A 26610-nucleotide genomic window follows, 5' to 3' on the forward strand; every position below is an offset into this window, starting at 1 on the left:
ACAATGAGACAAGATGATTTATAACAGGAGTATCTATAAAGATAAAGACTCTTAAGAATATTGTGAATATCTGATATTTAAAAATGAGATAAATCATCAGTGTATATACCAGGCCAATAGCTGAAACAAAACATCTACATCCACACACTCACAAACATTCTCTCACAATTCACTTCCAAGCTCCCTGAAGGAGAGGGTCCTTGCTGCACCACTCATTATTATAATCATGCAATATCATGAAGAAGGAATGTACCATATGGAGGCAAGGTGTTTAAATTTTTAAAATTACTCATGATAGCTACAGGCTATTCCAATTACAAAAGAAATGACACAGAATATTGTACTAAACAGTCTTTTATGAAACCTTTTTGTAGACAGCAGTACAGCTTGTGAGGCATACACACACACATGACCAATGCCCCACATCACAATGCAAGGAAAAGAACACAATGACTATGGCAACACAATGCCAAGGGGAAGACATGGATATGTTATGTCAATGAGCAATGCATAATTATATGTTATGTTAACAGAACATAAAGGTGTAGTGTATCCTGTAAAGGAAAGAAAACAATTAGTACTGTCCTCACCTTGGTTGGAGAGGAAAGGAGTGACTCGTCACTGCCAAACTCTCGGGTCAGCTCCGGCCTGATGCTGCTACCAACATTACTTCCACAGCCGAGTCTGTGGCTGCTGCTTTCTACGTTGCTCTTGGACCGCTGGTGGAACACTCGAGGTGGAGACACTTTGTTTCCTTCTGTCACTCCTGCATCCCCTTCTGGTCTCTCAGTCCTCTTTGGGCCAGACTCCCCTTTCCTTTCCTCAGTTTGTATTTCAGCTGTGCTTGCCGTCACTCCAATACCTCTCGTCTTTCTAAGTCTTTGTTGGTAATCATTTTCAAGATTTTCAACTGAGAAGACCTCATCTGCCTCATCTCCTCCAGTGCACCACAGGATGTCTGAGAGGAAGTTTTCACGAGAAAGACTATCAGAGGATTTCTGGTGGCCTGGCGTTGATGCTGCTGGCAACGCTGGGTGAGCTACCCCCTTCCTGTCTCCTGCTGGGGCTGCAGACACCTTTGCTAGCCCAGACGTGGGCTCGGCAGCCCCTGCAGCTTCCAGGCAAGTTCCAGAATCTACTACATCCTCAAGAGCATCAGCTGAGGAAAGGCTTGTCCTGGCAGTGGTGGCAGCAGAGGAAGTGTTGCTGGCTGCCTGCTGCTGGGAGGCTTGGGGTGTCGTTTCCCGATACAGACTCTGGTGCACAGTGGCAAGATAGAACACGTGGCGGCTCCTGGTGACACGTTGGGGAGATAGCACATGTCAATAGTTATTTCATGCACAGATCTTCCAGATAACATTTACCACAGCATTTATTCCTGTTGCTCACATCTCTTCCGTCACCTGTCCTACTCTTTTCCTTCCTCTACAGTGCCACAGTCATGCCTTTGCCCTCCTTTCCTCCCATAAACCACTGGTAATCCAACATCCCTACACCTCCTTCACACCTCTATCACTTGCTCTTCCTCCTCCCTTACATCTTAATCAGTCTCTTTTACTTTTCACAGCACAACAGCTGGCTTTCTCTCCCTCCTGCCTTGCTAAGTGAGTCTCCTTACAATACACACACAGCACAACCACCTCCCTCCACTGTGATGCTGCCACTGCCTGCCTCGTGGCCTGGGGCAGAGGGAGAGTGAGCAGGAGGCATGAGAGCAGCTTTACGACAATATCAGTTAGGGAGAGGGAAGCCCTGCACACGCTCTCTCTCTCTCTCTCTCTCTCTCTCTCTCTCTCTCTCTCTCTCTCTCTCTCTCTCTCTCTCTCTCTCTCTCTCTCTCTCTCTCTCTCTCTCTCTCTCTCTCTCTCTGTTACACAAACATGCCAGATTATATGAGAGGGAGGAAGGAGGAATGAGGAAGTGGCTATCCCTTTAACAGGCTGTGCTACCAAAGGCATCCCAGGGAGGCGGAGGAGGAGAGAATGAGAGGACGTCAAGATGTAAAGATGGTATTTGTTAAGAACATGAAATGTGGTGAAAAGTAGAAGAATGGAAAGACTGCATTAGTGTAAGAAATTAAACAAAGTGCATCAGGTAAAAGAAATTAATTAGTAAATTAAAAAAAAAGTAAGATATGAAGTGAAAGCAACTACAGAGGAGTAAAAATATGTTAATACAACTAAATAGGCAGGAAATGAAAAGAGAATAGAATGAAGAAGAGAAGAAATATGGAAAGTAGAATGGTATAAGTGAAGGAAATAAAGTAATGTGAATGAAAAAAAAAAAGGCAGATGCTAAAAACCAGTCAGCAATAATACAACCAACCTTTCCCTGTTGTTCAGTGATCACCCAACTCCACATTCCCATGCGAGGAGAGAAACATCAGACCACCAAGCAACCACCACAAGGAGATCATCAAAAATACAAGAAGTTGCATTATAAGCTCATGAGTCAGCAAGACACTACAGGTCTGGACAACAAATACAAGGATATGCAAAGACAACATACAATGGTAGTGAGGATAAGCACAGGAGGGAAAAGACTGATGTAAGAAGAAACCAGCTAAGGAGCACAGCAAGTGAGTAAGACACAGTTATTGTTGCTAAGAACACCCTGAGAACCTACACTCACCTGTTTTCTTGGAGGTTAAACTTAATCTTGCTTGGCTTGTCAGAGCCTCTGAGAGCAATGTTGAGTCTATGTGTGGCATATGACAGTCTTTTGACAGCAGCCCAGGGATGGAGAGAAGCCCTGGCCACTGCCTCAGGACCAAGAGGACCGCCTGGGAGCACCAGCACCCCCTCCCCTCCTACCCCCAGCCACCACTGCTGCCGGCCCTTGTCCTGAGGGGAGGCAGCTCTCATCACACACCCAAGCATGTTACCTTACTGGCCCTCATTTTTAAGCTGCTTTAAAATTCACAGCAGTGTGAGTGTCTCCGGTAACATTCAGAGTAGATTGCAAGCTGCCAGAAAAAGCTTTTCCTGATGACTATGGGAGGGCAATGCAACACAAAAATGAATGGTGTGGTGTGAGAAGAAAATGGAAACTCATCACAACAATGCAAAATCTCAATGTTCCTCTGTTTTCACCATGCTGAAGTTGAGAGTGTTTTGCACACAACACAATAATCACCAAGGAATTCCATCTAGTTTCCAGAACCTTTCATGTTCCAACACCTACTGCAGTCCAGTATCTTCAAGTCAGGCTTTGGCTGCTTAAATTCCTTTATATTTCAGTTACAAAGACATAATTTGCTATATCACTATAAATTAAGTGAAAATATTCAATTACTAATTTCACTAATGAGATGTCATTAGAAAGGAAACCAATATGATGAAATAGTAATACTTTGGTTCCATGCCATAAAAAAGTAGGAACTTTGTGAAGCAATAACTGATGTGCAGCTTTACTGTCCTAACAGACTATGCGTATTGCAGTTTCTTCCAGTATACCAGGCTGACAAACACTGTTCCAGAAGGAACTTCTACACAACACTGCTATAAACAATCAATACAGAAAACACTTCTTACAAATCAAAAGTTTCTAGCATGAACCTACTTGAGGTGGAACATAAAGCTGAAACATCTGCCATTATAAAATTGGTAGGATAAAAGTAAGAACAAAATGGCTATCTGGAAGTACATAAGACAGAGGGAAGCCATACAAAGCGGTGTAATTGATCCAGCTATGTACACAGCTCCACAAACCAGTCGCTTCACTGCTATGTGGACTGACTCATTCCTCACTCATGAGGACAAAAAAAAAGCAAAAGTTGTACTTTCAAAATAATTTCTAAAAATTGTGAGTACATGAATTGAATTAACAATTAAGAGAGGAGGTAATCATCATTTATGAGCTGAATAACAACTGATATCTTAAGTGTATCATTCCCACATTCTTCAAAGATACTGTGACTTCCATGTGTTGTAACCTAATTTGGAGAAAAATATGAAAACTGATGAGTCAATGAAATACCAAACAGAACAAGGAAGCCTGACTTGCTCCACAATCCCAACTTGGAAGTCAAGTCTATTTACTGCTTCTTATAGACAGAGGTATATCACACAAGCAAGCATGGCTTCCTTCAAATCCATACAAAAAACAAGCTTAATTACAAAATAATTACAAATGCTACATATACAGGATAAGAACATAATAACAAGTATTCTACTTACATCCAGAAAATAAAGCCAACACAAACTGGTCACATTACCTTACTCTGTCAAGCTGCAAGCCCCTTTTGCTGCAATTCTCTGCTGCATTTCTGTTGTAAAATGTGCATTACTACACACACAACACGCACACACACACACACACAAGGCGTACCTGAGTCACGTGGTAGTAGTGAGTGCCATAGTGTGGGGCAGCCTGCAGCATGGAGACAAAGCGGCATTGTGCCATGGTGTAGGGCAGACCAGCCAGTGCTGCGTGCCTATGCTGCAGCTCCTCCACTACTGTAGCTGCCTGGCCACCACGCAGCAGTGACTCAGGGACGTAATGCTCAGATAGGAAGTAGCTCTGGTCCTGTGAAGTTAAGAAATGTGCTAAGTTGTGGCAATGGCTCAAACTGTAACAGGATTTGTATTTCTTTTGTATAAGAATGGAGGAAAGAAGAAAAAACTATACAATGTACTGTAAAACATAGTATGTATAAGGAAGATTTTGTGGTGTGTCAAGATCAATAAAAGGAGTCAGAAATTAACACATAAGGTAACTACTTCACTACTGTCAAGGTTTGTTAATGGTGTGACAGCTTGGATGATGAACTGCATCTATATCAGTGTGATGTGAATATCCACATCAGGACTGAAGGAAAGGAAACCAAGATTGCCATCACCTTAACCTGCTATACACATATATAAATAAAATGCCACACTACAAATAACAAGTGAAAACTTAATTCAATCTTTTGTTTTGGTCTTACCTGGTCCTTCCTGTCCCCAAACTCAGCCTGTAGTGCAAGGGCAGCCAACTGCAGGAGGTTGTCAAGGGGCAGCAGCAGGCGGCCCTCCAGCAGGTCGTGGCGCAGCTGCAGATACAGCAGGTGGCGGCTGCTGCTCTCTGTCATCTCAATGCTGCTCAGCCTGAGGCCAGGAGTGGAGGCAGTGACTCTGTTGTCTACTGAATTTTGATTTGCTGCATTGACTTATTACTGATTAGAGTAGATTTTAAGAAGGAATAAGCAAAGTCTGCTAATGACTTGGTGATAAAACAAATGTTATGAGATAGATGGCATAATTATTACTTTCCCTGTTCTGCTTGGTTGAGACTTTGAGATTCCAACAAATAATATCACATCAGAGATCAGAAGAATCAGAAGAAGAGATGCTGTTTGGCTGCATGGAGAAGGGTGCCCTGTGTCCTATGAAATTAAATAAGGAAGCTAAATCTTTGTGGCTGTGCCCTGAGGATATAAAAAGGTAATGGTATGTCACAGTATGGCAAATCTGGTGTCACAAAGCTGTAGTGAGTGAACAACCAAAGCTCACCTTGCATAGCACATGAAACGCAGGTGCAGCGTGAAGTTGTCCTGCATGAGGCCATCCTTGGTGGGATGGCGCTCCTTCCAGCCTGGCGGGGCCACCTGTACACACACACACACACACACACACACACAGAGGGAATAGTCTTAGTAAGTGTATTATGGTGAATGGTGTTATCCTGCCTCCATATCTATACTCAAAACATCCTGTCTTTCTCTTCACTGATGCACATGCTTTCCTTCATTACTATTCCAAAACTTTTCAACATTATCACCAAACACTGTTTACAAGTTCTCCTGGCCACAGGTTATCCTCTACTGTCATTCCCAGCTCAGTACGTAATCACTCTCAATGCTTTCTCATTTCTCCCGTCTCTATTTACTACCATACACATAATTACCAATGCATCACATCAAAAAGAAATTTGTCACTCATACATTAACATCTCTGTGTGTTATGTATGTAAACCTGAGTGTGGTTTATTATGATAACTATCGCTAGACTTATCATGAGAGTTTGCATCTATTGACCTCTGTGTATGACGGTGATGATGATGATGATGGTGGTGACAATGATGCACACCAATAAACATGAGATCCCTCCTAATGCCTCACCTTGTACAGCTTGGTCTGAGGAGCAACAAAGTGAAACTCCCCACTGCCCAGCACAGCCAGGCCCAGGTGCTCAGCCAGGGGGAGACTCTCTGTCCTGTGCACAGCCTGAACAAGTCACATTGTTTCAGTACTGACAACAATCTTATTCATCACACATATGTAAAAGTAAGAATTCTATTTGTGCCTTCTTTCCTATGTAAATATTTCAGTTCTATTCAGAGTAAAAATTCAGTTATGATTGCATAATATGAAATAATGCAAGGATCCACATCAATACAAATAAAATCAGATGCAATAAACTGAGAAATGGCTTTACTTATATACTTTATTGATTTACTCAGTTTTACTGTTAAAAAATTACATTAATAAAATCTAATAGTTATGACGATTCTAGGAAATGATATTCTCTTCACTAACCTGAAGGACATGGCTGACCCGAGTAGAGGCCGGGTCACACACCACCTCCAGCCTGTTTCCTGCCACCAACACCACCGTCACTCTCTTTACCACATTCACCTGCACAAGAAAAACTCACTCAACAAGTGTCATAAACTGGCAAAGTTTGAAATAGAGTAAATCTTTCGTAGTTCCACTGTAATTGTAGATCATGCAATATTTGGGGCTTATATATTTTTCTTAAGATTTATAATTTACTTCTAGTTTTAAACAATTATGCTTTTAGTAATGTACCAAACTAAGCAATTTATGCATGGACACTCACTGAATATAAAAATTCTGTATCCCATCACTTTTCATGTAGCAAGGTGTTAACTGAATACTTCTCCTTTGGAAAATACAGACAAGTGAGGGACAAATAAATAACGACATCCTGCATATGGACACTGATACAATACCTGAGTATCCTGCAGGAGACTGACCACCCTTGGAGGATCTTTGCTGCGCACCACAAACTCTGGACCAAGGATGTGAGGTGTTCCAGACACACCCCAGCTGCCCGCTCCCTTCGCTTCAGGCCCAGCAATGCGATAGAGGCGGGATGGCGTGCGCATCACCAGACGGCGCTTCCTAGGCACGGCATCACACAGGTTCTGCCGCATCTCAGCCTCAGAGTTCCTAGAATGAAGGTTAAGCAAGGTTTGTGAATAAAAGAGTTTGCAAAGAGAGCATACAAGAAAAGAAACTGGATGGCAAAATGTTAAAGGAAGGCTGTCAACAAAATACACGAACAAATTGAATTAATACTGGAGAGAGATGAGAGAACAGTTAATATACTCTTTCCCATGCAGAAAAAAACTTCTTTATCATTACTATCATAATCATTAATTTCTTAAACTCCATATGAAAGAGTTGTACAAGTTTTGCAAATAATGACCATGACAAAAAGGTCTGCATGATTTTCTCTCCGAGGACAACTCACTTTTACCACATGACACCTTCCTTCACGTACAGTACAAGTCAATGAAGTTGGCAGTGTAATGCCCTAAATGGTTTGTCTCTGTTCTACAAAAACATCTCCCTCAAGTGTCCACAGCAGAATAAAGTGAAATTTTCATATTTGACAGCACACTCATTGGATAAACAGAGCACCACTTTTAATACCAGAGTAGATGATCTGTGGTTAATGAAATGACAGTTGAAATATTGTCATCCATGCATGTTTTCTCTGTCAAAATGTAGCATTACAAAGTAAGACACCACCATTAATGCAGAAATTATGCATATAAGCCACAATTTGAAGAACTGATGATCCTAATCTATGCTCCATACAGGGATGATGACAGTGCAAAACAAGAAATGTAAAGATGAGTGTTTTAGTACAGTGTGCAGACAAAGAATTACTTACATAGGAAGCACTTCACTTACAAGAGGTTATCCATGGACATGGCACGTGACCTTGGAGGCTTCTTGGGGGGAACCTTCTTGTGCTGGCGTCTCACCCCCTCATCTGCACCCCGGCCCTCACCACCCTGCAGAATACATGAAGTCAAAACCTTCAGAGAAGTGTGTTAGCATACAGACTTAGGAAGTACACAAAAGTGAAACCTACCCAGTTATTTCTATAACTACAAATTGACTAAGTTTAATGGAAATAAATAGTATAAGTATACAGTGGTCACCATTGGAATTGCCACTCCCTGCCTCAGTGTTATGTGAAGCAATATAAAAACAGTAATGCACCAAATAAATTTATTGAGCATTTTGTGAACATCCACTCATGCTTCCTGAACTCTTCATAAAATGCAGGAAGGTTTCTGTGGTATTTTGCTGTAGCATTCTTGTCATTCACTTTCATGTATCTTTGAGATGGCCTGCATAAAATATCCAGCCTTGAGAAAGGATGTGATGACTGTGATGATGTCCCTTGACAGCACTTTGCAGCAATCCTTTGTCTAGTTAGACAGTTGAACAACAATCTAAGTGGAAGCCTAACAGGTGGAGGGCTGGCAGGAGGAATCAGGAAGTACACCCTCTTGACAGCCATGATGAGCAACTGTCTTTTTTCCTGCCTATGTACATCATCTTAGACATTAAGGCCGAGTTGCCAAACATGAAATAATTTTACTAAAAGCACCCATACTTCACTAGAAGCAGTGTGGGTATTAAAAAAATTAAATAGCCCATGAAGTCCCAGTGACAATTCCAATGACAAGCACTGTAACTGTTTTTTTTATTTCACAAGGCAAAAAAAGCATGCCACAAGAAACCATACAGTAGCTGGCCACTACCAATACACAAACTTATAAAACCAAACACCATAACAAAGAATGAATGAATGAAGATGTTCCACAGCAAGCACAGGTAATAAGGATCTATGTCTTGGACGAATGACAAACAGCCAGCGCTCAATGGATGGCTGGGTCAAGACATCTCCGTGTGCCACAACAAAAGCCAGTAATAAGGATGTTATTGTTACTGTTCCATCCATCACCACACTTGGCCATGCACCTTGATGTCCCCGGCCACTGTGGCACTCCGGCCCACAGTCACGGTTGTCTTGGGCTCGACACCACACGAAGCTTTTCCTGCCGAGCCATTTTGCTCCGCCACCCTGCCCTGAGGTGCCTCCTGGATGGGGCTCATGTGGTGTGCTGTGGTAGTGCTGGTGGTGGTAGGAGTGCTGGTTGCAGGTGGCAGGTTTTCCTTGGTAGTGCTGAGTGACCCAAGAGAATGAAATGTTCTCTTGGCCCTCACTAGACTCCTCTCCTCAGCTTCCTTTGAGATGTGCTGGAGAAGAGAATTATTTTATTGTCTCTCTCTCTTTTTACCAAACTGTAGCAAAGGAAAGGGCTATATGATACAGTACAGAGGATATCATTAACTTAATAACTAGTTAGACTGCTCTTACTGATTGATCGATTTATTGATTAAATTTATTTAGTAAGATCTACTACAGTTCATTTCATATACATAAAACTGACATGAATAATACAAATAAAAGTTCTCCCATCTACTTTAACAATCTCATACAATGGATAAAATCAGTATGTAAATGAGGTATGAATAATGCATGAGAGTTTGTGCCTCTTCCCTTTGTCGTATCAGCATCATAGTGAGTGTGTGGTGAGACTGTTATATACAACTCTGACAAGGGGAAGCTTGTATCACTCACCTGTCCCTCATGCAGTGATGTCCTTGGCGCTGGGCGAGGGGTCGCTCTGCTCTGCCCCAGAATGCTGGCTGACCGAGGCAAACTGTCTGGATTATGCACCGCACTCTGCTGGCAAAGGTCAAGGTTAATTTATATTCACAGACACTTGGTATCCAATCCTTCTTAATATTCCTTTCACAGTCAGAAGTTTGGCTTTCTAACAACAATTTACTGGGTTCGTCCTTTATAAGTGATGAGGCATTCAGGCAAGTTGGAGGTGGAGGTCGAGAGAGATAAAGGTGTTATTAGGCAAGTTTATTGATCATCTTTGTCTTCATCTGATTTCTTGTTTATCTGGCCCCAGTTCCTTTAAAGCAGTCTGCGAGACCCATATATCTTGGTTCACATAATGTCAATAGTAATCACACTGTATATGCCATGTTAATTGTCAGAATTTCCAAGTCATACCACTCAAAAAACAGAAAAGTTTTCAATTCTTCCTTAATTCTTGACTAGTTTCACTCCTGTCTTCTTCTGGGGAAATGAGGAAGCAGACAAACAGGTCAGGAATAAATTGACCTCATAACACCTCTCTCTCTCTCTCTCTCTCTTAACCTCCATCCCCATTCTTCATAAAAATCAATCTTTCACTCCAGATATTTTACCTCTAAAGGAGAATCACCCTTCAAAACTAAAATGTCATAATTTATCCAAACATTATTTCTGGAAAATTCAGTTGTGGATTTTAAAATGCAAATGTTGTTTGATATACTGAGGATTTAACAGATGATAACAAACATTTTACTATAAATCAAAATCAAAGAAATGAGGGAAGGAAGGGTGAAAGTAAAGTAAAGGAGAGGGAGGGAGGGAGGGAGGGGAAGGAATGGAGAGAAAAGAAGGTAAGAAGGACTTGGCAAAGATAAGAGAAAAACAATGAAGTAAAGAATAGCAGAAGCGTAACAAGAAAACAATTTCAAATCGTTATGTAAGGAAAGACGGATGGTCCAGTGGATGGAGTATACATGACAAAGGAGATGAGATAAAAAAAAAAGGAATGAAAGAAGGAATGGAGATAAGAAAATAAACAAACAAATGGTAAGTAAAAACAATACACAACATAGCCTCCCGAGACGAAATAACGCGGCAATTACGAAAAATATCCGACTGAAGGGGACGCAGGGGACCCCCTCGCGAGGACAGGATATCGTTAGATCAGGAACGAAATGACAAGGTATCTTTTGTTTATAATTAATTTTCTACTTATTCATGTATTCTTACTATTTAATTCGCATTTATTTTTGGCACAAAACATTGCCCTAATATGTGTCTTGACTCAGACAGTGCGATCTCACAGCCAACTAGGCTACCCCCTACTTAAGTCTATAGACCATAACATCGCATGTGTAATTTTGAAATAACATCAGCGGTTTTATCTAAGGGGTAGGCTAATTTAAGTTTAGATTCATTCAGTTCATTAATTTCACTGCTGATCTCTTCGAGGTGTAGATCACGATAAAAAAAAAAAAAAATCATATTTTGCTGGAAAATTAGTAGGCTAAGGTTATTTCCATCATCTCCCCGTTTACTTTGATCCCAACCTGCCACGTCCTTACCAGCGACAGGTGTGCTGCCCTCAGGTCCTCCACGCTGACAGAGTGCTCGGAGGCGCAGCTCAGGTTCCTCGAAGAGGAGGTGCGGGGCTCTAGTGCCGAGTATGACCTGCCCCGAGTCTCCCCGAAGGAGCGCGGGGCCGGGGCCTGCGGGGCAACGCCACCACATGCCTCCTCGTGCAGAGCTCGCACGGTGGCGGTGTAGTTGAGCGCATTTCTCGTGTCCAGCCGCTCCACCAGCAGCTGAATGGGAGGAACGCATTGGTAAATAACAATAGGAAAAAAAAATGTGTTAGGATAGGAAATCTTGAGATGCAGAGAAATATTGTAAATGAGTAGACATATCAAGTAAACGGAATGTCTACAGAAAATAAAATATATACTCATCATTGAAATCAAAATTGTAGCTGAGCGGAACAACACACGCAAACCAAAGATATTCTGAGTGACGTGCGGCTGTGCAGGTGGCAAATGGTTACTCGCTGCTGAGCTCCCTGAATTGAGTGGGATGACAGTCGATGTAAGCTGGAGAGCTGTGTGGATGAACGCATGAGTATTCACTGCGCGTAAAGCCGCAGCCCTTCCCCTGCTAAACTAAGGTACATTTCAGGCATGGTGGGCACCTCGTCAACTTCTACCTGACAATTATTAACAATTGGGGAAAAAAAAAGATGGACATTTATTATCACAATGTTTTGATTTGGAGGACTTATAACTATTATTGATGTATATGCGGCGTGCTTTTTCACCTGATGAATAATGAACTCAAATTGGAGATGACAAATAAGGAATGCGAGTCCTGCAAGGCGGTTCGGAGGAGTTGGACCAGATACACAAGTGGTTAACCAGTAAGCAAGTAATGCATAGCTACTACGAAGATTACTAACCCTGCCTGATAAAAGTGCGTATAGCCTACTTCAGGAGTCGGGACCCACCAGGAGACAGTGCGGTATTGTCCACACGGTTTCATTAGGCGAGGATGTTACCACAGGACTGTCAAATGGGTCCTTAATGAAGCCTCAATTTGTAAGACTTCCTCGCGGTAATTAGGGAGGAGGCCACACGTTATCGAGAGAGAGAGAGAGAGAGAGAGAGAGAGAGAGAGAGAGAGAGAGAGAGAGAGAGAGAGAGAGAGAGAGAGAGAGAGAGAGAAATCCCACGAAGCCAAACGAAGCGAGGCCTGTGAGTGGTTCCTTGAAAATCTGTGCCGGTGGCTGTCATCTGCATATCGCCCACGGAGCCTCAAGAATCAGGGTGCGTGCGTATGTTTGTGCGAGTCTTTAGGTATATGTGTACATGTTACGCAAAATGGAACCATGTATTGGGGGCAATTGAATTTTTTATTTGTTATCTCAATTTTATCGGGTTTTTAACTAGTAAGCTTGATATACAATACTGTTCTGCTTATCAGACGCAAATACTTGAAATAATAATAATAATAATAATAATAATAATAATAATAATAATAATAATAATAATAATAATAATAATAAAGCTTGAGAAAAGAGAACAAGGAAAATGGAAAACGCAATAAAGAATAGAGGGTATAAACATTAAAGATGAAATTACTAATAAAGAACAAAGAAAAAAAAATGCAATTACGTCCACCAAACAACAAAAGATACGTAAGCTGTAACACGAAACAAAAAAGAAATGAGAAAAGAAAACGAAAGAAAAGCCGCAAAAATACCTCCGAATATACAGCAAAAATTTACCGAGGGCTTACCTGGAAAATGTGAACAAGAGCCAGACGGTGGGCGGGCAGCGAGTGTGTCATGGCCGCCAGGGTGGACCGCAGGCTGGGGGACACACCGCCTCCCCCGCACCCCGCCCCCGCAGCCTCCCACAGGGTTCGCCCAAGGGAGAACACCAGCACCTGAAACCACCACGTCATGAACACACACACACACACACACACACACACACACACACAATTTTACCTGACTCACAAGCAATTCATTATATTACTAGGTACTTCGCCAGGGAACAAAGCTCAGTGAAGAAATACTAAGCCAATTACAGACGAGTAAAAAAAAAAAAAAAAAAAAAAAAAAAAAAAAAAAAAAAAAAAACAGGCGGGCAACTAACGACCCGCTCCCACTGGCAACATTTTTATATTTCCTTGGCCGAAATCTTTGCCCGCGGTATGAACTTCAGCTTGAACCGCCGTGTTTGCCTGGCCACTCCCCGCAGCTGCCGTGCTGTGTGGACGCCCGCCCTCCACTGATGAACTGTAAACTGACCTGCCACATCTTGTTGTGGGAGGAATATTGCCCGGAAATGTTTGGGTGTTCCTGACCAGCAAGCAAAGTTATTCTACCGTGTTATTCCTCTTGCGGATTGTTTGTGTGCTCTTCTGGAGAGGGAACGATATTCCACATGATCGAGACCTCCCTTGTGAGGCGGGTGAGACACAACCAGCCCGTGAAGACACTGCAGTGAGAAATTCGAAGTGCTTGTCATGCAAATCTCACGTTCTGAAACCGTACGAAGGCCATCGCTGGACAGTTTTACAAAAACACACGGTAACTGCTCTTCTAGACAGGGTGGAATCAAAAGCTTTTCGTCTCATCAACTCCTCTCCTCTAACTAACTGTCTTCAGCCTCTCTCTCACCGCCGCAATGTTGCATATCTAGCTGTCTTCTACCGCTATTTTCATGCTAACTGCTCTTCTGATCTTGCTAACTGCATGCCTCCCCTCCTTCCGCGGCCTCGCTGCACAAGACTTTCTTCTTTCTCTCACCCCTATTCTGTCCACCTCTCTAACGCAAGAGTTAACCAGTATTCTCAGTCATTCATCCCTTTCTCTGGTAAACTCTGGAACTCCCTGCCTGCTTCTGTATTTCCACCTTCCTATGACTTGAATTCCTTCAAGAGGAAGGTTTCAAGACACTTATTCATCAATTTTTGACCACTGCTTTGACCCTTTTATGGGACTGGCATTTCAGTGGGAATTTTTTTTTATTAGATTTTTGTTGCCCTTGGCCAGTGTCCTTCCTACATAAAAAAAAAAAAAAAAAAACTAAATTCTCCATATGCAATACAATACTGCACAGCCATTACTGGGCCTGACTCCGAACACTTCGTGCAATGAAAAATTACTGCTGATGCAAGAGTATTCCAGTAAAGTGAATCTTTTTCGATGGTGGCGATTCATTTGAAAAAAAAAAAAAAAACAAGTCTGAAGTACAACGCTCACATACACGAGGCTAAATACCAAGTTGTAAGAATCTGTTATGCTGTAGATGGAGAATATATAGTGCTCAACATTTTTTTTTACTGGAAATAACATTCCCTTGATAACCTTTTTCTTTTTATGCTCTTGGCTTCGAGCGCCAGTGGGCAATTCTGCTGCAACTTATAATTTTTAGGGTTTGAATGGTCGTCTCGTTCAGGTATTGTTCAACCATTCAGCGATAGCCTGAAAAGAAATCTAAAAAAAGTGTCATTTGTGGAAAGGTTAGACTAAAGCCAGGAAACGGAAGGCCTCTTTATTGAATTTCGTTATTACCAGACTGCAAGTGAAACTGATTTCACCTTTCGTTTGTGCCGGCGATTCCTAAATGATATTGGGTGTGTGCTGAGCGTGATGGACGCTCCTTTTCTGGGCTTTACTGCGCAGAACACTGCACCTCCACGCGAAACATACATGATATTTCCGGGAGATTCCCTATAAAAGCGGAGGCTGCTGTGTGTTAGTGTTGGGCTGCGGTGGCGGGGCAGTCGCGCCCACCAACACTCCATACACTTGTCCTCAACGACCATCTTGGCGTGCCTGGCAGTGTCGTGTGGCTTCGATGCACTGCCAAGTGTTTGATCCCCCACCATCCTCCATTATATAAATTCACCGCCCGCCAGAAGTGGTCTCGTTACATTTTTTTCCCCGCGTTTTAAAGTACGAGGCAGTGCGAAACAATTAACGGAATGCCAAACTGGTACATAATTACGCTCGTCTTTCTCCGGCAACAAAAAAAAAAAAAAAAAAAAAAACCCAATGTGTACCATTGTATGCTTAATTGTTATGCATGTCATTATTGCAGCAATTATATAATCAGTTAGGAAGCTGTACGTGGTCATCAAATTAGAAAAAAATGGTAAATGTATTATTCGACTTGCTTAAAAAAAAAAGTTTAGTCTGTCAGAGGACCATACTCAAACATTTCTGCGCCGGACTCACACTACATTCAAAAGACTAGTTAAAGGTGCACGGGTTTTAATGGGTGTTCTTATGATTCTAGTGACAAAATTTCCACGTTATTAACACGAGAAACACTTAAAAACCCGGCAAATCATCTCTGTGGCCTTTGAAAATAGTCATGGTGAGAGAGCAAAGCGTTTCAGAATACACGCCAGATACACGCAAGGCATCCAGTAACACCACCAGCCCTCCCCTCCTTGCCTTTCCTTCTGATGACATGGTGGCGGTGGCCGATGAAAAGCACGTGCCCGACCCGCAGCACATTGGCAACGTCCATGGTGGATCACGAGGCACTAAGGTTCACAATGCTTCACTCACTCACACCGACTCGGACTACCTGGTCGTGACGCTCGGTGCTTCGATGCATCCGAGCTTCACTCACGCTAACGAAGGTAAACCCGAGTCGCTTCATTAGCTCAAGTGAGGCACGGTGAGAGAGCTTCCTTCCTTCCGTCTCAAGAAAATTAAACAAAACGGTGATATTTCACTTTAAAGAATAATGAATAAAATAAATAAAAGTTCTCGGATGACCAAAACTTGTACTGACTTAATTGAATTATGTGATTGCAGGTACGCTCATGTGATGGTGAATATTGTATGAACTGAACACATTTCTAGTGTTTAAAATAGTTAATGAAGCGGATATAACTCTCTCTCTCTCTCTCTCTCTCTCTCTCTCTCTCTCTCTCTCTCTCTCTCTCTCTCTCTCTCTCTCGTTAATTAGCACTGAAGCTATTTTCACTCACATCGGAAAGGCCGCCAATTAAGCAATCCATACTTTTAACGCGTCTTTTTATTACTGTGAAGGGGAAGAGGAGGACGGACGTGGGGGAGGGAAAGAAAACGGGAGCCAGTCACTTCGTATTTGGGCGGATGGTACAGTACTTGCGTCATGTAAACCTCAAGTCAAACGATCCTCAAGACAGATCGACACGAGTACAAATACACCTCAGGACGTTTGGTACTCGAAACACTTGGTACTCGAAACTTGGTACTCGAAACACTTGGTACTCGAAAGACTTGATACCCAAACCACTTAGTCCCCGAAATGTCTCTAAACTCATACGTCTGGACCATAGGCTTCGTGAAGGCAGCATGTGGATCCGCGCACACTAATATAATGTTCACCAAACCATCCATCTACTTACTCAACCACATCTACCCACACACCTACCTAACACCCATTCATACATCCATCTATCCAATTATCCACTCACTCATCCTTTCATCCACATATCAATCCATCCACCCATCCATTTATCCATACACACATCCATTGACTTATCCATCCATTTACTCACTCATCTATTCATCCAGCCAAATATCCATCCACACACGACCAATTCATCCACCCACCCGTCCGCGCCTCCAACCACCTAGTCACCCTTCCACTTACCCATTCACTCATCCATCCACACATCCATCCAGTTATCCATCCGTACACCCTTCCATAAACCCACCTACTCGCTCATCCGTTCTTCATCCACTAATCCACTCAGAGAGAGAGAGAGAGAGAGAGAGAGAGAGAGAGAGAGAGAGAGAGAGAGAGAGAGAGAGAGAGAGAGAGAGAGAAGGGATGATGGAGAAATGGAGACAAAGAAATCACAAAGGCAGACAAACGGACGGATGAAAAAAAAAAAAAAAATGTAAAGACAACCATTATATTATGATGTATAAAGCTTTTTTTTTTTTTTTTTTTTGCATGTATACATACATATTTTCATGATTAACATCTGAAATTTGACGGAAGGAGCTGCTAAACTAAGGGATTGATTAAGAGCTTGACCTGATGGAAACAGCCACGCTTACTGCCAGGTGTTCCCACATCTACCCCATCACTCACTCAGTGTTCGTTTCTTCATCCTCTCAATAGATTACTCAAACATTCAAACGCTCTCTCTCTCTCTCTCTCTCTGATCAGTATTCTTTTAATTTTTAACATATCCGCCCATCCATCCACTCCCGACTCGAAACAGCCCATCCACCCATCTACCCAACCACCCACTCACCAACCCATCCACCGATCCACTTACCCATCTATTCACCTACCCACCTACTTGGGAACAAGATAGAAGTATTTTAATGGGTAAAAGAATTAACAAAAGTGATGTAAGTGACGTTCTCATAGTAAACAATGTGGATAGAATTCGAGGTAACGGATATAAGCTAGACAAGTTTAAGTTTAGGGAAGAGATTGGCAGGAATTGGTTCATGATCAAAGGAACTACAGGCAGCCAGCTACAGTTTTATAAGCTGCAGGGTACCTACTACAAGCTGCAGGCTACAGGTTACAGGCTACCAACCTCTTGGCTACAGGTTACAAGCTGCAGGCTACATGCTATACCCTCCAGCAGGCTACTTGTATTTGGCTTGTTTAGCGACACCGCTGCCCTCCCCCTGAATCCCCCCGCCAGCCCGGAAGAGCTGGGCTGGAGCTGTGACGTCACAGCTGATGACGTCACATTTCCGTTATTTTATGTAGTCATTTAATTTTGAAAATGACCCTCAGAAAAAAAGGCAGCTACACTCAACTGATTTATATATTTTGACTTGCCATATACTTTAACTAATAGCGGAAATATCAAAACATTTCAAACCTCAGTAATAATAAAAAAAAAATAAAATATTCTGAAAAAAAAAAAAAAAAAAAAAATGCTGGAACCATGACCCCATTAAAACCATTGACAAGTCCACCCATTGTGACTTAAGAAGAATAAAGAACAATTCAAAATATGGACTATTTTTTTCAACCAAGTTAAAGTTCCCTAAAGGCAGAAATAAATGATTCACAGGAAAAGTAAAAAAAAAGTGTTGGAACACTGACACGATTAAACAATTCCAAATGCCTCAGATTCGGTTGAACAAGAATGAAAAGACACATTAAAAAATCTGAACAATTTTTCAAACAATTTAAAGTTAGCAGCTGAAATGAAGAAAAGAAAAAAAATTATATATATATATATATATATATATATATATATATATATATATATATATATATATATATATATATATATATATATATATATATATATATATATATATATATGAAATGTTAAAATTTCCAAGTTTAGCAGGACAATAAGTCACTCAAAAGTCCACGTATCTAACTTCACAATAAGAAATACTTTAAAGGTAATGATTTTTTTTTTTTATAAAATAATAAACACTTGATTAGATACTGAAATAAAACTCACTAAAAGCAGTCTGAAAAAAAAAAAAAACGAAAATCTAACCCTTATTTTCATAAAAACAACAACTATATCACAATATTTCCTTTAACAGACATAAGAAATACATTTAAAACATAACAAAATATTTTTAGAAACCATAAAAACTTATTCAGAAAGCAAGGTAAGAAATAAAAATATGAAAGGAAATTTGAATCTGGCCAGGCTCAGACAAACCATCATGGCGGTGGCGGTGACGTCAGAGAAGATGGCGGCCACTCTGGCTTGCTCGTTATTTATTTATTTTCAGGTTTAATTTTGGCTGTGTGTGTGTGTGTGTGTGTGTGTGTGTGTGTGTGTGTGTGTGTGTGTGTGTGTGTGTGTGTGTGTGTGTGTGTGTGTGTGTGTGCTGTCTTGCTACCCGAACCTACAGTACTACAATCTCTAAAGACATCCACGTAATGGACACAATCTAACCTTATTATACATGTACATACAAAGCCCGTCACGATGATTTCACCAATGATCCGTCCCGCAGTAAAATTCCGGTAATAGTAATGACACTTAATCCATCCAGTCGCAATGGCACCCAAGTACACAAACTGCAGACTTGAAGTGTTTCCCGCCTGCCTACAGGGTGACGTGCCGTCTTGGGATTGGCCAGAAACAGGAAAAGAGCGAAAAAGAGCGTGACGTATCATAGATTGGGGAGCATGCGCAGTAAACCCTGCCAACACACACACACACACACACACACACACACTGCCGCTGACCATTCACCAACTAACAGCCGCCAGATTTGAGGCATACATGTATTTTACTTAACTATCGGGAAACCTCTAACATGGTATAAGAAATGAGAGAAAAAAAAAGAAAACTGGAAAACTATTTTGACAGTACAGAGGTAAAGAAGTCTCTCTCTCTCTCTCTCTCTCTCTCTCAGTGGACGGAAGGACTGATGTGCGAGTGAGTGGAAAATGGGTGGATGGGTGGGTGGGTAGATGTGTGAATGGATGCGTGGGTGGATGTGTGAGTGAATAGGTTGGTGGATAAGCGGGTGGGTGAACTGGTGTGTGGATTGATATCTGGATGGGTGGATAGATGGGTGAGTCGGTGGATCGCTAAGAGGGTGGGTAAGTGAAGGGTGTGAGTGATGTGTGGATGAGGTGTGGGTGATAAGGCGTGTGGATGAGGTGTGGATGGTGGGTTTGGTGTAGGTGGATAAATGGTTAAGTGGTTGGTTAGATAAGTATGAATGAGTAAGTTGGTGGAGGGTCAGTGGACAATAGATGGATGGATGGATGGATTAGTGGGTGGTTGTAGTTGTGAATGGGTAGGTCCATGTGCAGTGGATGGTAGGGTGGAGAAACTGGTAGGTGGATGGTTTAGTGAGAGTAGGTGGGATGGGTGGGTGGGTTAGTGGGTTAGTGGATGGATGGATGGATGTGCTTGTAGGTAGTGTGCGGTGGGTGGATAGGTGGAGGTGGTTGAGTGGATGGCTGGTTGTGTAGGCAAACTGAAGTGAGCAGGTGGGTGAGTGTGAGTCGGTGGATAGATGGACGGAGTTATGGCTGTGGATGGGTGGATATGGTTGAGTGGATGGGTGTATGTGGTTGAGTAAGCAGTGGATGGGTTGGTAAACGTTTATATTGGTGTGTGTGGATCCACATGCTGCCTTCACGAAGCCTGTAGTCCAGATATCTGAGTCTACAAACATTATGAGGATCAAGTGGTTTGGATACCAAGTGTCAAGTGTCTCGAGTACCAAACGTCCTTTTTGCACTCAGGCCGATCTAGAAAACCCATCTCATTTTTCGTGTCAGAATCAAACACTATCCCTTCTCCCTAACATTTCCCATCCACCCATCTCAATATTTTTCCACTCAGCAACTCCCCCATTCCACCTGCACACCAGCACCCCGTCCCTACCCAAGCATCTCAACTCCTTTCCACTCAACCCCACCCACCCACCCACCCACACCACCACCACCACCGCGCCCTCACCCGCTCCCCTGCACCTCATTCAACACGGACTGCCTACGCATCGCTTTTGTTATGGTATCAAACGCTTATTGTTCCTCCTCCTGCACCTGCTCCTCCTCGTTATACCTCACCTGTCCTCGCTTCACCTGTCACCAGGATGTAACTACAGAACAAGGTATTTAAACTATCTATCAGCTGTCCTAATTCAGGCTACCTTAACAAAGCCTGGTGTGTCAGATTGTTTAGTTAAAGGGGGCCGTTAAACTCTGTATATTTCAACTACTTCAACTAAGCTCTCTCGGCTGCCTATCGAATCGAATCGAATCGTTTATAGGAAAGAGGGGTGAAGGAAGAGTAGTATATGTATAAGAATAAAAGCTAGAAATAATGAAGGACAGTGGAAGATAAAAGATGGTGGGCTAACCACCTTGCTATTTTTTTTTTATTTGTTGTTGATCTATCTACTCCAGGGCAACCTTATAAAGCCTGCCAGGTCTAGTCTAGTAAACTTTCTTTCTCGCACCTCAAGTCATTTCTCCAGTTTTTAAGTTCACGTATAACCAAGACAGCTGGTGAATAAGATTGATTTCAACTACCTCGATTTAACTCTCCCGGCTGTCCCTTCCATTCCAGAGCACCCTTAAAAGTCTCCCATTAGGCGCTTCACGTCACTTCACCTAACTTGGCTTCATTCATCGGGATTCAGGTTAAGAACAGTCTCTGTCAATTGTCTGACGTTTATTGGCTGCCACTCTATTCCAGGGCGCCCTCATATAGTCTGTAGTTGCTGGGTGTAATCTAAGTGAACCTCTTCCCTTCTCCAGGTTTTCCGGAGCCTTATTAGTAAAGTCTTCAACAGGTTAGTTTGTTTGGTAATTACACAGCTACGTAAAAAAAAAAAAAAAAAAAAAAAAAAAAAAAAAAAAAAAAAAATATATATATATATATATATATATATATATATATATATATATATATATATATATATATATATATATATATATATATAATTTTTCCATGATTACCTGCGTTGTTTTTTGTTTTTTCTGTATATATATATATATATATATATATATATATATATATATATATATATATATATATATATATATATATATATATATATATATATATATATATATATATATATATATATATACTAGTGTTTCTTAAATAGTTTTGAAGCCTAAAAATACTGAATAATAAAAGGTAAATTAATAAATAAGTAAATAAAGAAAATTGAGTAGTCTCTCTCTCTCTCTCTCTCTCTCTCTCTCTCTCTCTCTCTCTCTCTCTCTCTCTCTCTCTCTCTCTCTCTCTCTCTCCTTTGTCACTATGCACTTTTTTCTTCCATATTTTATTTACAGAGCTCTGAATAGTAACAAAGGATGACTATATCAGTGAATAGGTTAGTTCGCTCCGTTGTCTGCCTTCCCGGGGACAATGGTGGGCATATCCGACTTGTATTGACCGTGAAGACTTCCTATGCCAACTCAGGTTCTGGTGGATTCCTAATGTATATATCTGTCTACTAATATATTCATCTATATATCTACCTTCAAAATCACGAACTATTTGTTTATTCATATTTTTTTTATGTAAAGAGCACCAGTCAAGGAAACAAAACGAACGAAAAAAGAAAAAAAAAAGAAAAGCCCACTAAGGTGACAGTCTCTAAAAAAAAAGCTAAGGGGATTATTTAAAACTGAAGGATAATTGTACTGAAACCTCGCTCATGAAAGAGTTCAAGTCATAGGAAGGGGAAAACACAGAAGCAGGCAGGAAGTTCCAGAGTTAACCAGAACAAGGGATGAAAGATTGATAATAATGTTTAACTTTTGCATCAGAAAGGTGGACGGGATAATAGTGAAAGTAAAAGTCACAAAAGTCACGTGCAGCGAGGCCACAGGAGGGGAGGCATTAATTAATTCATTTATCTATCAAGTTATTGACGCATGAAAATATATGTATGCATGGATATTATGTCCGTACACACTTATCCATCTCGCTACGTGTCAGTGCATCCTTGTTATTCAATCCGCCACACCCGAAATACTCCGCCTTTTCAAATCCAGCCACCTCGCCTCCGCCCCGCCCTGCGTCTCCCCGCCCCCGCCACCAACCGCTCCCCCACCTCCCCGCTACCCTCAGACTCACTCGCTCCAAAACAAGTGACAAACAAGATCAAGGGCTGAAGAGAAGCAATTCACCAATGAACACCGAGCCCAGACGATCCCTTTGTCAGCTTATCAGCCAATCAGCACCCGGCACGCACACACACACACACACACACACACACAGTTCCCTTCTCACCCTCCCTCATCTTTCACTCTTATCTTCATCTAATCCTTTTCACGTATTTTCTCCTCCTCCTTCTCCTCCTCTTTATGTGTATTAAGTATAGCATTCTCTTCACTCCCACCCTTCGCAAACCGTTTAACACCGGACAGTAATTTAGCGGGAGTTTAGTAAAGTTTCCCTTCTAATCTGATTATTCATGAAAAGAAATTCTCCCTGTAGTTTGTTTTCCTCTTTATCTTCTTGTTGTCTTCCCACCTCTCTTATTTTGCCTTCTTTCTTTCTTTCTTTTGTTTTTTCTTTCTTGTTATTATTTTTCTTGTTTATTCCCATCCTCGTTATTTTTCACTCCTTTCTTGTTTAATCTCTTGTTTTATTTTCTTTTTCTTTTTTTCTTTCTTGCTCTTGATCTTATCCTTCTGCGTCATCCACTCTCCAGCAACTCTCTGCTCCCATCACACCCTTTCCGTTCTCATTTTTCCCTCCTGCTGTTATGCCACCCTTTTCCCAACACCACCTCCCTCCCTCCCTCGCTGACGCCTTTTGCTGCAGGTTCCCATGTTATTTCATCCCTTCCATGTCCCTCCTACGGGTTAGCGGGTCAAGGGGAGCACCTGGGGGGCGTGTGACTGCCTGTCGGGTCACCACGGACATGGCACTGATGTTGACATTGTTTGGATATTCTTACCTGCAGGGGTGGGGGAGGGGAGGGTGAGGTAGTGACAAGGGACAAGGGGAGGAGGGGAGGGTACAAGGGTCGGGAGGTGATATAGACGCCCCTACTCAACACTGTATGCGAATTGGCGCAGGTAAAGATTGGTAATGACGTGGTGTGCTATTCATTCATATACGTAGTGCTTGGGATGTATTCTTAAATGGTCGTACTTATTTATAGGTTGTCGATAAATGTGTTTGGTTATCATGTGCTGGTTCTAATACATGGTTAGTGCATTTTTTTTTTTCGTGGTCAACATTTGTTATTATAAGTATTGTTGTTATTCATTCTTCTTATTGTTACTATTATTCATTTGTTTATTATTTACTGGTTCAATGGGATGCATTGTTTGCAATCATTATTATCATTTATCTTGTCAGTACTATTTTCATTAATCATGTCTACTATTATTGTTTATGTTTACTATTATCATTATTATTATTCATTTGCTTATTAAACACTGGTTCTGCCTGATGTTTTTTTTTTTTTTCACCATCAGCATAATTTATCTTATTACTATTTCCAATTTTCATGCTTATTATTACTAATTTGCTTCTCATAAACCGGTTCTAGTAAGTGTACTGTATTTATCACTATCATTTATTCAATTATCGTTATTCATACTATTTTTGGATATGTGGAGCAGCTGGGCCACACACTAAGGCTCCAAAGACTACTGCCTGCCACTCATTGAACTCCCTGCGCCTCGAGAAGGGAAGCCAGAAGGAGACGGAACATAAGGATCTTGTTTGAGTGACGTGACATCCTCTTTCTACCCTACTACGAGTCACGGGAATGTTGGTCCGCTGTCAGTCTCACCTCGACTATTTTCAACAAGGTCTGGTGTGCAATATATGGAACTGCAAGACTGTTTTCATGATTCTAGTAATAGTGTGATAAGGACTCTGCATCGTCAATAGGAAAAAAAAAATGTGAAAGCCCGGCTAATGATCACCGTGGCCTTTGATACTAAACAGTCCTAATTAGAGAGCACTGTTTCAAAATACGGGTCGAGGTCTCATGGCTTCACGATACGTTCTGCCGTGACCTGAAGTAAGTGTTCGCGGGAAATGAGAAGGTTAATTGACTGTTACAGCTTCAGGTTGCCGCTACAACGAGGTCATATGGAGCTTGAGAGAGAAAAAAAAAAAATGTATATGAACTTATGTGAAAAGAATGAAAAGTGAATGTATGTGATAAAATATAAATGAGTTAGAAATACAGCAAGTAAAATATATAGTTAAAGGCGTTGGTAAGAAGACGAATAAAACATACAAATAAAAGAGTTAGCAATCAAACGAATAAGGTATATGAATAAAAGTGTTAAAAATGATGATAATGAAATACACAGCCAAAACAGAGCGAAACACAGGGACACGTAATTCAAAACTGTGAAATGCGGGAGACGTGCTCGTGAAAGTGAGAGGAGAAGGAGGAGGAGGAGGAGGAGGAGGAGGAGGAGGAGGAGGAGGAGGAGATGTGCGCCGGTGTGTGCGTGTATCGGTATCAATTATCAGTGATGCCATTTATGACCTTTTAATATGGAATTCCTGGCTCTGTTTCCCTGTTCTCCCCTTGACTGCTGCTGCTGCTGATGATGATGATGACGATGATGCTGTGTACCGCCATGGAGGCAAAGATCTGCATGGGCGTGGCTAACTTAAATGCATTTTTTTTTCTTTTTAAATAGTCATTCATATCTACCTGACTTCTCCATTCCCTTTCCTTCTCTCCTATTCCTCCATTCCTTCTTCCCCCCTCCGTCTCCTCGTCAAACCACCACCACCACTACCACGGCCACACACACCTGACGCACGCCACACCCTGACCTTTATCGGCAACATGCAAATATTCATCTGTTCACTTTATATCCATGTCAATAAAAGACCAGCCTTCATTCCCAGGCTTCAAGCAATGCCGAGTGGTGTGTGTGTGTGTGTGTGTGTGTGTGTGTGAGGAATTAGTGATGGTTACAAGGTTTCATGCACGTGTTATTTATTCATCTCCGTGTTTGAAGTTCTGTTTTCTGTAATTATTTCATCAGTTTAAATTGTTACGTCTATGAATATATACATCTAGATTGTTTTTTTTTTTCTTTTTTTTTCTAATGGTTGGAGTTTGTGCTTCCCGTAATTAAGTCAAAGGCTCAGATTATTAAGCAGTAGTCTCTCTCTCTCTCTCTCTCTCTCTGCTTCCTGCAATTTTTACGTCGGTTCAAATTATTAAACAGAAGTCTATACAAATATGAAGAAAAAATATATCTGGATTATCTTTGTAATGTGCACTGATCTGTCTATTAAATGCTTGAAATTTCTGATTCCAGTAATTAATTTATCGGTTCAAATTACAAATTACAAGTTTATACATGTACGTGGAGAGAGAGAGAGAGAGAGAGAGAGAGAGAGAGAGAGAGAGAGAGAGAGAGAGAGAGAGAGAGAGAGAGAGAGAGAGAGAGAGAGAGAGAGAGAGAGAGAGAGAGAGAGAGAGAATGAAATACTGCTAAATTACTTCTCTAATGTGTGCTAACCTGTCCAATAAGTATCAAAACAACATATTAACTTTTTTAAAACACACATTGCTGCATTCTTCACTTCCTCCTTTGATTAAAAATGTATTGCTTCAGTGTGCTTTAAAACATAAAATAAAGAACCATTATACATATGTAAAATAGTGTTTTGAGTTTTTTGAGGAATGGTTCAGATAAAAATAGTATTTCATTTTTTATAAGAAAATGAAGAGACGTAGAAAACACACTTTTTTTGACTGATATATACATTTTACATAAATATTCTTCTTTTGCATTTCATAATTCAGTCACTCTAGCCTTACACGTTAATTTTTTATCGGATTTTTTTTCTTTTTTGTAGAGGTCCGGACTTGTGTTTTGAAAATTTTTGAAAAAAATTTTATTTAGAGAATTTTCCCTAACAACTGTGATATGTTTTTTTTTTTTATTTATAAAAGAACCATTATACATATGTA

At 41.2% G+C, this 26610-nt stretch overlaps 2 protein-coding genes across 3 annotated transcripts in view; both read right to left on the minus strand.

The window, feature by feature from the left end:
• LOC135096356 (tyrosine-protein phosphatase non-receptor type 13-like) overlaps nt 1-8543 on the minus strand; it is a 44669-nt gene extending 36126 nt beyond the window's left edge. The window contains exons 1-10 of the mRNA XM_063997821.1: nt 8493-8543; nt 7925-8052; nt 6955-7174; nt 6518-6616; nt 6101-6205; nt 5493-5587; nt 4928-5087; nt 4330-4527; nt 2632-2843; nt 591-1293 (exon numbers count right to left, since the gene is read on the minus strand). Of these exons, the coding sequence (XP_063853891.1) occupies nt 591-1293; nt 2632-2843; nt 4330-4527; nt 4928-5087; nt 5493-5587; nt 6101-6205; nt 6518-6616; nt 6955-7174; nt 7925-8052; nt 8493-8543 (1971 nt within the window). The remainder of the gene's footprint in view (nt 1-590; nt 1294-2631; nt 2844-4329; nt 4528-4927; nt 5088-5492; nt 5588-6100; nt 6206-6517; nt 6617-6954; nt 7175-7924; nt 8053-8492) is intronic.
• A 174-nt stretch (nt 8544-8717) lies between these two features.
• Nucleotides 8718-26610, minus strand: part of LOC135091506 (tyrosine-protein phosphatase non-receptor type 13-like) — a 148100-nt gene continuing 130207 nt past the window's right edge. The window contains exons 4-7 of one of the 2 annotated variants that reach the window (XM_063989221.1): nt 12990-13139; nt 11267-11506; nt 9672-9776; nt 8718-9286 (exon numbers count right to left, since the gene is read on the minus strand). In XM_063989221.1, coding sequence (XP_063845291.1) covers nt 8987-9286; nt 9672-9776; nt 11267-11506; nt 12990-13139 — 795 coding nt within the window. In that variant the 3' untranslated portion in view covers nt 8718-8986. Of the gene's footprint in view, nt 9287-9671; nt 9780-11266; nt 11507-12989; nt 13140-26610 lie in introns of both variants that reach the window. The other variant, XM_063989216.1, reaches the window with a different exon arrangement.

Source organism: Scylla paramamosain, chromosome 3, assembly GCF_035594125.1.
Source record: "Scylla paramamosain isolate STU-SP2022 chromosome 3, ASM3559412v1, whole genome shotgun sequence".
In the NCBI taxonomy this organism is placed as follows: domain Eukaryota; kingdom Metazoa; phylum Arthropoda; class Malacostraca; order Decapoda; family Portunidae; genus Scylla; species Scylla paramamosain.